Below are 11,538 nucleotides of genomic sequence, written 5' to 3'. Positions count from 1 at the left end.
CCCCCCCCCCCCCCCCCCCCGCCACTATACTGTCAGAATGAACACACAGAAAGAGAATATGGTGTGAAGTCAGTTCAGATCTAAGTTTCCTAGATGGAAAATATTTACCATTGAGTTCCATATGATGGAAATGCAAATATGTCACATAGTTATTGAATCAATTTTTATCATTTAACAAAAGTTTATTTTCTTAATTTGAGATGAAGCTAGAAAAAAAAAATATGGAAAGATACGCAGTGAGGCAGCTCAGATTGGACGTTTTAATTTCTCTAAACAGGCTGGATCTGAAAAATATTATTAATTTGATTTCCCCTTAATGAAGTACTAGATTAAAACAAAACAATATACAAGCTTCATTTAGAAAAGTGCAGTGAAGGTCACTATAAACCCTCCGTTTAGATCCACAGGCTCAATAAAGAGTAAGTTGCTGTTATTTGACCCTTTCGGCCCAAACAGTGATCTCTCGTGTCTCTCGTTCTGTGCTCAGAATAAAATGATCTTTATAATATAAACACATTATTATGGATGTAGTTCATCGTTAGGGCAATAACACGACTCGTGAGCTGTTGTTGTGCGTCTGGGTCGCAGCAGGTTGTTCCTCAGCGGGTCAGCTTGGAAAGTCAGGACTTTAATGTGCCTTAGGAAAGAAAGGTGATGCAGGAAAGAAAACACCAGCTCTGTGGTGTTTTATTTCTCCTTTTTTGTTTTTTATCATTATTATTTTTGGGGTGGAGGGAGGGATTTGGCCAAATTTGAACTCTTAGAACTGCAGACAGTCGGGCTGCAGCCCTCCCTTACATCACGCTTTACTTCAGTTGATAAGTACAGTTTTATTTTCACATGAACAACAACCTTTGATTTCACATTTCTCCCCTGTGATTCCTCTGTGATTTGCAGTGATAAACCCAGTGCAAAGAAAGGAACACACTTGTTGTCTATCTGGAAGAATACACAGTATAGAGTATATATACACTGCAGGGGGAAACCATTGATTGAACTTTGAATGTTTTACTCTAGAGCGATATAGACTTCTGTATGCTATTAATTGAGGTAATTTTGATAATTGCTCAGTGGTAGGGTTCATTTATAAAATAAAAATGAAAAAAAATAAAATAAAAACATAAAAATCAGCAGTACATGTTACATCTAGTTAAGCAGCAGAGGTAATATGAACACACATACCAGCAGCAGTTGCACCTGTGCAATATTTGGTTGGATGAAAACTAAAGATCTGTGCCGCCAGCTGGACATTTTAAGTCACTTGCTTCTTTTCTTTTTATGAACTTGTATGAGAAGAGCTCGGTTATGTATTGTGGATGTTTTAAAAACAAAAAAAAAACAAAAAAATGCACGTTTAAGCCTAAAACCAAATGATTTGCTGTATGAAAGCAAACTAGCAGCCTCCTCCTCCTCTTCCTCTTCCTCTTCCTCCTCCTGAACTGCGTCCTATAGCCAAGCTTCTCCTCCGGGTTCATCTCTCTGATCTCCAGTATTTTTAAGCTTCTGTTCCGATTGTGTATTTTATTTTTTATCCTCATTTAGTTAATGAATAAATCTCGGCTGAGTCTCTTATAGCGGGATCTTTGAGACGGAGCTCTGTATCCAGACGGTCTTCTTTCACAGGATAGTTGAGGAATGAAAACCTTTACGTCTGTTCTGTATTTATTGTAATATTCACCTGAACACTATCCGAAATATAGATTAATTTGATGTTTAAATGCAATGGCATTTATAGCATACTGTATGTTTATAAATAAAATGTTATAAATTAAAAATCTGCGTCTGTCTTGTAATTTTGCAACAATGCTAAAAAAAAAAAACATGAATTTCCACAAATATTTAAATAAAGCAAAGAAAGGCAGCAAATAAACACTTAAAATATGTAGCTGAACTCTTGCCACCGGCTTCAACACACTGCAGGTGTGTGAACGAGGAAACAGTCAGGTCTTTTTTACAAACCTGTGCTTTGTTTGAAGTTTGTTTCCCCTTCAGCTGCTGCCTGGTTTTCTTCTCTTTAATATAATCCATCAATGACGTTGGAAAATCAATAATACAAAATTAAACAATAAGAAAAGAAATAAACCTGCCACAATGTGTTTCCAATATGACTTAATGTGGCCTATGGACAGACACAACTAACCACTGTATTATTATTGTCACTTATTTATGGCCCATTCTTGGGTAACAGGGTAACTAAAAATAACCAACAAGTCAGAGATTTAGTCCCAACAATAAATTAACTCCTGATTCCAAATTGATCAGTCTGATATCTGTGATCAAGCAACACAATTAATTACTGGATTTCAGACTGGGTCACTAACTGTGACCTCAGAGGAACATCAGTCTCATGAATGTTGATGTGACTGTGACATGTGAGTCTTTTCCTTGAAGTTGATTCTCCAGTGTGTCACAACGTGACGCGGTGCACATTTTCATAACATCTAGTTCAATATTTATATCTAAAAAAAAATGTTATAAATCCATCACTGAGCTTTTAAAATAATTTTTTAAGTTTTAATATGTATGATTACTGCTGTCAAGTTCTGCCGTTTCCTTTCAGCTCAACTTGGTTTCCATTTTTCTCGTTTTTTTTATGTTTTTCTTCTTTCAAATTAAGTGACTTCTCTCGGTGTCAATGAACTTTTTCACACTGTATTTTACTTTAGGAGACTGACACTCACATATGCATGTACTGGAATAATTCGTGCATATAATTTTGTGCATCTAAAGGCAAATATTTCCCCCCTTTTGTTTGTTAAAAATAAATCTTGAAGTCTGGATGAGGCGGCGCGGTGCTGTCCGTGGTGCTGAACCCTCGGCCCTTTTCAAACGACCATGACCGAACAACCTTTGAATTTATGAGCAAGAAAATACAGAAATGGTATAAGGATAGAAAATGCAAACCTGTTTTTATATTATAACCAATAAGCTTGTAGTTTTATCCACAGTTTGTCCAAAGAAAACATGACAAAAACAACTTGGACTATTTTTTTTTTTTTTTTTTTTTTTTTTTTTTTTATCATCAACAACCATTTCAATGGTACACCTGGAAAACTATGTGCACATGTAGAAATATTTCCTTCTTAAATATAAGCATTCATTACCTACATATAAATAACTTTCAGATCCCGGACAAAACATGTTACATAATGCTCACAAAATGGGAGGGAAATCATTGGAAAATCAGACAAAGAGACAACATGCAAATTATATAGAAATAAATACAATGTTTGCATCCATTCCCTTTTTTTACCCAAAATAAATTCTTCCAAGGGAAATTTTTGTAAAACATCAAAAAGACTTGTATGATCGATCTACGAGGGAGTATGGCCTATGGTTCAACTATAGGAGACAATAGTACGTATTAACACTATACAATTTGAGCCACAAAAACACTGCCGTAGAAAGACACACAAAACATACAGATTTCCTGTCAGAGGTGAACATTGCAGTAGTTTGTGCCTTTTTTTTTCTCTCTCGAGGAAATATTTGTGTTTATATCGATAATTTAAAGAAACTAAACTCTCAGCAGCCCTGGAAACGAAACAAACCCGCAGCTGTAAGAGGCTGTTTCCGCACAGCACGTCGTGTCTTTACGGAGAACAGAAAAGCAAAATGGTGTCAGCGTCTTGTTGGATTGTTGTTGTTATTGTTTGTTGTTGTTGTTGTTGTTGTTGTTGTTGTTGTTTTCGAGGGCGTGGGTTTGTGAGAGAGCATCCTCAGTCTGAACGTCTCTCTGACCAAACAAAGCAGCTGTTGAACTCTGACACGTTGCTCGCTGATGGCACGATACGCGTTTTCCAGTGCGCAGACGTCTGTGTTCGCTCTTAAACTTGGCCAAAAAATATTCATCTGAACAAGTCACTTCACCAGTATTCAGTCTTAAACATGTTGAGTTTTTTCTTTTTCTTTTTCTTAAAACACGAAGGACATTTGGATTTGGGATGAGATGCGTAATCTTGCATGTGTGTATCCATGAATAACCTCAACAGATGTTTCATTTTGTTGATATTAGTACAGTAAAATATCTTATTCTGCTTTATTTCAGGATATTTCGTCCTAAATAAGACTGGAAACTTGCGCTTGTAAAAACAAAAATGTTATTATAAGACAATATGACTTGTCAAGGTGGATATTTTTACAGCAAAGGAGTCAACGAGAAACGGCGCAAGGCATAAAAATAAAATAACAGAGTTGTCATCTTCTTTTTAACTGCTTATTATTGTCCGTGAGTCTGTCTTGAGCAATTGCTTTTCAGTCTCCGGGGAGGGAGGAAACTCTTCTCTTTCCCTCTGCTCCGTGTCTCTCCCCCCGCTGCACAGCTTCATTAGAACATGCTGGTCTTTACTAATGTAGCTTTGGCTCCGTTCTGTCTTTGCAAAGACGACAGTACGCTGGCGAACGGCCCGCCCAGTGAGTCCGGGATAGAGGTGATGGTCCCCGGAGCGGTGGCCCAGCCTTGGCTCGGTGCTGTCACCCCCATGCCGGTGGACACGGAGGTCTTCACTTGGTCCACCTGTCCGTTCCCGGTGTTGTTGACCTGGCCTCCGGTGGGGCTCGGTCCGCCGCAGTTGGAGGTGGGCACCGGGTTCGGGCCCGGCCCCCCTGTGCTGTCGGGGTCGGTGGATTTGGTGTCTTTGCTGTCTTCGTCTCTGGAGTCGGACTTCTTTCCGGAACTGGACTTGGCAGCCGCTGCGGCCGCTGCAGCTGCCCGCTCCTGCTTGCGGAACTTGGCACGCCGGTTTTGAAACCACACCTGGGAAACAGAGAGAGGGTTAAACCACTGTGTATGGAATCACCAAAGTGGCTCTTTGGCAGAGTTGATGCCAATTATTGAATCATTTTGCTTATAAATGTGTTTGGTGGTTCGAATATCTGAAAATGTCCCCAAAGAAATGCGCAAACTTTTTATTTTGCGCATTAGTCCTTCACAGTATGAAATGATGCCAGCACGTGGAGGCCAGTAGCTCATCACGTGAAACCAGTAAAGCTTTTATTTCACTAAAATCTGTTAAAAATGAGTGATTGTGTTTAAAGCTTTAAAAAAAAAAAAAAGTTTCTTATTTGCATAATAAATCCACCCGTGCGTAATTGTGCGTAATTGTGCGTAACAGGAGCAGGTTGGCGCCTGTTGAGAGAGCCGGTGGCTCCTCGTACCTGCACTCTGGCTTCAGTCAGATCGATTTTGAGTGCTAGCTCCTCTCTGGTGTAGATGTCCGGGTAGTGAGTCTCAGCGAAAACCCGCTCCAGCTCCTTCAGCTGGGCGCTGGTGAACGTGGTCCGGATGCGCCTCTGCTTCCTCTTCTCGTTCAGTCCGCCGTGATCCGTGAAGAGTTTGTAAGGAACTGTAAAAGGAAATGAAATGTCACCGTTAGACCTGCGGTGGTCTTATCAGTGCAGAAACAGGGAGACATAGGAGCGTGTGTAATTGTGATGTTGTCAAATGGAAGTAAATTCAAATTCGATATTTTGTATAAAATCCGGTTAAGGACGAAGGAGCTGAAGCTTTCAATCGCATTATGCCTTTGATTACCTGTGAATTAGTTGTGAATTGATAACGTTGCTGACCTGTGATGTGGTTAATTGTAATGTTAAACTAATTGTTGCTCCTCAGATTGAGGCTCAAGTTTGAAAACTTGTCATAATGTTCCCATCCGCCCCGCTTGTTGCTACTGTAACTCCAATTCGGTGTCAATAATGAGCTTTAGTCTTTGGTTATCTAATTATTTTCGAAGCTTTATGTCTCATCGCAAAGTAAATAAATTATGCCTATCATTTTGGCAGCTTAAGATAATTCTGTTGGCGGTTTTGGGTGTGACTGGGATAGTATAACCCCGTAACCGAATTACCGCTTGCCTGCAATCGCTTCTAACGTGATAAATTCTTTCATTTGTGTAAGCAAATTTCGTTTGGTAAATACTAAACACATTTCCATTTTCAAATGCAATCAAGGCGTCCTATAATACGCCGGGTTGAGGCTCCGGAGCCGCTGCTTACCTGCGGCGTACGGGCTGCTCTGGTGGTCCCGCAGGGTCCCCAGGCTGCAGGACCCCGGCGTGAGGGACGGACAGCCGGAGGTGGCCCCGAAAGTGGTCCTGATGGGATTGTACTGAAACCCACTGGCTTGACTGCACGAACTGAAGTCCGCATAGGCCGATGCCAAGCTCGACGTGTCCATCCCGGCCATACATGACTCGTAGGCAGAGGAATTTAGGTAAGAATACTCCATTTTATACATTTGAGAAAGCTCGGTGGAGATAGAAAGCTGCACTTCCAGGGAAAAATGTCAAACAAAAAACACCCAAAAAATTGGGTTTGAAAGAAAAAAATAATAAAAAACCAAAAATGAGGAGGACGCGCGGTCTGAGATGGGGGGGAAAGATGACTTGTTTGGTTTGAACTGGTTGGAAGGAGGCTGGACGGTGGGTAGATGTTCACTGCTCAGCGCCTGCTCCAAAACTGGCCTCCTTTATAGGAACCTAGCCCTGTTTTATGAAAAGCCCCCTAAGAGCCGCCTAGCCCGAGGTCTCTAGAGCATATAGTCCTCATAATAAACTTGGCTCTTTCCGCTTGGACAATAGCAAAGCGTTTGGTCTTATTGCTAGCGCTTTTTTACATGACAATAACTCATCAGTCTATTGGGCTGGCACTGGGGGCCCGGGCTGTCCAACCTCCCTATCATTGATCCCCTGCATCTCTAATTAGAATTTAATACCACGCCATTACGCACCCCTCCACCGCCGCCGCCGCCTCCCCTCCACCCCTCTACCCATCCACCCCACTCCTCTCCAACCACCATCTTGCCCTTTAATTCAATCACACCACTTGGAAATAATGAAAGTTGGGTGACGATTCTCCCTGATCCAATTTTCTCCAAGCTTTTAAGCCTTTTAAGCGACCGTATACCTTGGGCAGGATTTCACATAGTATTCCCCCTCTGCCTCTTCTTTCTGCCCGTCTGCTCCGACTGTTTTCACTCTGCTTTCCACTCTCCTCTCCTCCACGCACCGAGGCAGCAAAACACCAACATTTTCTATCCAGTGATAACGACCTATTTTGTCTTTTAGATATTTAAAATCCTGTTTTTGCACAAAGAAAATTGTGCAACAAGAGTTACACCACAATCAAGTTGAACTGGTTTACAAAACAAATAAAAAAACACCAAGTGTGACCCGCGTTTTTCTGCCTCCTCTCAGGGAAGACTTGCGAAAACCCCCCGAAACAAACAGACATACACTCAGGTGAATTATTTCTCTTCACTGGATGATTTTTCACCCTTTCCTGTTTTAGAAAAATCAGATTTTAACACTGAATGTGCAGATAAGTTCAGGTGTTCAGGTGTATTTCCCCCAGTGTCTACACACCAACCACATCCAACCAACACCGCGTTTGTTTTGATTTCTTTTTTGTTTTATTCCCCCATAAACTGCACCGGTTATTACTTCTTTGTTTTTAATTAGCAGAGTTTTAAATCAGAATATTATCATTTCTGGTTCATTATGACGACGCAGCTGAAACTGAAGTGAAATTGTCTCAATGATTTAAAAGCCCGGGACATTCAATCTTGCAATTTACTCACAGTAATAAACACATTTAGCGGCTTCCTTCTGATCATATTAGTTGCCCCCTTTTTTTGCCAAATACACACAACGTTTTCCTAATTCTTCCCCTGCTCTGCTGCAGCATAATCTCTGCTAAACTTCCGGGTGTGTTTTTATGATTCAAATGAGTTTGTAATTGTCTTTATTACTTTCATTATTCCGTTTATTTGGCAAATAACATCTTTCTAATGAAAGTAACGAACTGGCGCGGCAGTCATCGGACCTCTTAGGCTCACAATATTGGCTGAGTGGTTAATTTGGTTTGTGTAATAAGGTGAACCGTTTTGTATGGCGCACACACACTCGGTGCGTTTCTCCTCTTTTTTTTTTTTCATTGGACCGAGTTCAAGTCCTCGTTTGAAGCTGCGGGTTTTCTCTCTCTCTCTCTCTCTCTCTCTTTCTCTCTCTTTCCCAAATTACACGAAACACGAAAAGGCGCAACAGCAACGATGGCGCATCAATTCAGTTTAGTAGATGAGTGTTTGATGTTTGACTTTCTTCACCAGTGATTGATCTGTGTGCTGATGTTCTTCTTCTGAGGCCCTACATCCAAAAATCCCTAGAATATTCTCCTATAATAAAATCCTACAGGGACTGAGAGATGCTCCACACTTGGTTTATATCAGAGTTTTTCTCACGCGTGGCTCTGGTGTCAGTTTGGACACTATTATAAACGTTTGTCTCACAACCTAATACTATTTATTATAGAATTATTATAGATCTTTTGCTTTGACTCAGAGTTATTTGATTTGATTTTGTCTTTCACAGTATTGATCTTATTTTTCATCATAATTAAAAAAATATATATTAAAAAAAATAATTGATATCTTAAAATCGAGACTGAAGGCAGATATTTAAAAACTAATAATATTAATAATAACAGTGATAAACCACGCAGGTCAGTGTGTGAGGTCTACAATTTAGTTTAAAATCTTTTTCTAAGAAAAGGTGATTCTGGCGCAAATGTATTTTAATTTCAGGATAAATTTTCTCCAAACTCAAAAGGCTGCACCTGCTGCTAAAGGCCTATTACAAAAGGAGATTTAAATGTTGAATATGGCACCAAACGCTTTTATAAATCAGACATTTTGTCCATAAGGCTTCAGGCCACACGGTGCAGCGCCTGTATAATGTGTTAAAACAGAGAAGACCCGCTCACATTTGCCATCAATTATTTTTCCACACAATTGCTGACGCGCTGCAGTGTGTTTCTCCCCTTTCTTCCGTGTGTACATTGTCTTTTCAACCCGAGTAAAAAAAAGAAAAGTTAATTCTTTCTTGACACAACCCGCGGTCCCTATTATGTAAATGTTTTCTTTTTTTATTTTCCCCTTTTCCACACACGAGCTGGGACCCAAAAGTTGTACCAAATGGTTAATTTGATTATTGAAACCAAAGAGCCAAATGGTTCACCGTCCTCCCTCCACGCGTCTGGCAGCGAGAAAAGAAACCATCTCTGAGAATTAATCTAATAACGCTCAAAGAAACGAGAAGTCTTTTCTGATATTTCGCCGAGGCAAATACAATTATAGCTTTTAGCCATCGGTTTCTTTCACTGCAGCCGCTCTTTATTCTAACGCTCTATAGTCCCTCCACCACAGTCCACCAGCTATTGAAACGCCTCCTCCTTTATAGTTTCAACATCTTTTAATTCTTTCAGCTGGTTCGGGTGAGCAGAGCACGGGATGATGTTTTGATGTGAGAATATCAAATCCGAAAGGCGGGACTCAGTAGTCTGAGCTGATTTAAAGAATTATTATTATTTTTTAAATCTTTTGCAAGATGCAAAATGTGCAGCCAGTTAAAGTGCAGATAGAGGCCTGGTGGCTGCAGGTTGGCGCGCATTTATATGAAGCACCTTGCGTGAAAACAGTGATTTACAGTATCATAATGATCCTTTACTTCAAGTAAAGCGGTAGTTAATTCCTAATTATGAGGCAAATAAAGAGCTTTAACCGTCTGCCTTCACTTAAATAAATCAGCAAAATGCGATGTGTGCAAGACCCTAAATTCCCCCGGCAAGTGCCGGACAATAGCCGGGATATGGGAGCAACTCCTCTCCATTTAGTGCGCACTATCGTTGCTCAGCAATATAGGAATGCGGGTCGACAGGAGGGACAAAAAGAGGAACAAAATGCCATTGTCTCTGGATGGATTGGATGGATCCACTCCCCCGAAAAGGCAAAGGAACAGAGGAGGATAAAGAGAGAGAGAGCGATGGGAGGGTCCCGCTGTCACATTTCACCGACAATGTCTCACTCCTCCGCCCGAGGAAATCCTACGCTTATCAAAACGGTTATTAATAAGGCCGCGTGTTGCAGAGGAGGGGCTCGCGAGCAGATAAAAAAAAAAAAAATCATTTTGAGGATGCTCTCGTGGCAATTTAGTGTGATGTCTCAATTTGACGGGATGGATCAAAGGCGAGGGTCGCGCCTTCACCTGCAAAATACGTGAGAAGAGGTGGAAAAGAATGAATTCCTGTTCCCACAATAACCATCCAGTTTTCATCCAAAACACTAAATCATAACCCGTTTTTATATTTAGTCTTTTTTTTTCCTGTTAGACACTGAGGAAAAAAAAGGTGTTTCAGGTCGGTGCGTAAACAGGCGCATCGCGTTTCCAAGCACACAGATGGAAAGTGACATCTGGAGAAGAGACGAAATTCAATTAGAAGCTGGTGTCTTCTCTCTGTGTCTGAAGGAAGAAAAAAAAAACGTGCAGCACAAAAGACGTCAGTGTTTGAGGCTGCCGCGTGCAGACAGCCTCGGTCATGTTGTTGTTATTGTTATTGTTATTAGACGGTGTTTTCTGCCGCATTTTCACCTGATGAGTCTTTGGCACAAATGTGTGGGCGCGTGAGTGACGGCGGTCTGCAAGGATGTAGAGAAGAATAAACCTAGATTTGATCTTTGATGCATTAACTGTAGGCTGTTTCTTTTATATTTATATTTATAACTCATGATAAATGTTAAAATGACGTGGGGTTAAGCACAGCTGCATATGAAACCATGGGTGGAGGGGGGCAGTTTATCAACCTTATATTCAGCATGTAGAAATAAAGTGAATCATTTACAGATTCTACACGAGGAACCAGGTAAATCTTTTATTCTCATTCACCACAAGTTGTGTTGTTTTGTTATATTTCTCTGTTTATCTCCCATTAACTCGTCCCGTTGTTTTTCCAGATGCTGCAGCCAGCTCCTGCACAGCACGGCTCCTCTCTCCTGGCCTCTCCGGCCCCTCTGAGCCTTTATCTGCGCTTCCCAAGTGACCAGGAGACCAGCCAGTGGATTAACATAAAAATCTTATTCCGGGGGATAAGATTAGGAAACATATTACCCTCAAACGCGGCCTTGGCACGGGCGAGAGCCAGGCAAGGAATCAATTACTAAATTACTCCAACCTCTAAGTCGACATTAACGCAGAGAAATGCCATCGACCGCTTCTGAAATAAGATTTCGCAAAGATGTGATCATTAAATCTCTTGCCAGTGTTCAAGAATTTGATTCATAAAATCGTCTGAAATGAGATGGAATTAAATTCTTATCGGAGCTCTTGTCATCGTTTCATCCCGCGCTGTTTAACGTGGGTCAATGGCCTTCATGAGATTTTCCCTGTAAATAAACTTAGTAATTGAATCCGCCTCTCCACGACACATTGTTTGGTTGTTATTAATTTATTGCAGCCGTGCAGGCGCACGGATGGAGCGCGCGGGCCTGAGTGTGGCCTGGATGCTGCTGCAGAGTCTCTCAAAATGTTTGAAATCACAGACACTGTGTTTCAGACTCAGTGGAGCTGCAACAAGCTTTGAGGATGGGGGGGCTATCTGGAACATCATCTGTCATTTTTCTTTTTCTTTTTTTTTTTTGCCCACTGCATTTCACCCCCAGTGGGGTCAGGGCATATTTTATTTAGAATAGTCTACTGGCATTACCCC

At 41.0% G+C, this 11,538-nt stretch overlaps 1 protein-coding gene across 1 annotated transcript; it reads right to left on the bottom strand.

The window, feature by feature from the left end:
- Positions 1 to 2,147: 2,147 nt before the first annotated feature.
- Positions 2,148 to 6,467, bottom strand: phox2bb (paired like homeobox 2Bb). Its single transcript, XM_023393603.2, has 3 exons — positions 5,998 to 6,467; positions 5,158 to 5,345; positions 2,148 to 4,756 (listed from the first exon to the last, which is right to left on the bottom strand). The coding sequence occupies exons 1-3, from the start codon at positions 6,236 to 6,238 to the stop codon at positions 4,328 to 4,330; spliced, it is 858 nt and encodes a 285-aa protein (XP_023249371.1). The 5' UTR covers positions 6,239 to 6,467; the 3' UTR covers positions 2,148 to 4,327.
- Between the last annotated feature and the right edge of the window lie 5,071 nt (positions 6,468 to 11,538).

The sequence above is a fragment of the Seriola lalandi genome, unplaced genomic scaffold, assembly GCF_002814215.2.
Source record: "Seriola lalandi dorsalis isolate HSWRI2012SDOR001 ecotype SW California unplaced genomic scaffold, Sedor1 jcf7180002054940, whole genome shotgun sequence".
NCBI lineage: Eukaryota > Metazoa > Chordata > Actinopteri > Carangiformes > Carangidae > Seriola > Seriola lalandi.
The sequence above is the reverse complement of the archived record's forward strand: the minus strand, read 5'-3'. Positions and strand labels throughout refer to the sequence as shown.

What these genes read in the sequence shown, in the direction of transcription:
- phox2bb (XM_023393603.2), bottom strand. Translation starts at nt 6,238, where the DNA reads ATGTATAAAATGGAGTATTCTTACCTAAATTCCTCTGCCTACGAGTCA. An exon ending in GAGCAGCCCGTACGCCGCAG is followed by an intron (nt 5,346 to 5,997) that starts GTAAGCAGCGGC and finishes TTCCTTTTACAG; the next exon opens with TTCCTTACAAACTCTTCACG. An exon ending in TGACTGAAGCCAGAGTGCAG is followed by an intron (nt 4,757 to 5,157) that starts GTACGAGGAGCC and finishes TCTGTTTCCCAG; the next exon opens with GTGTGGTTTCAAAACCGGCG.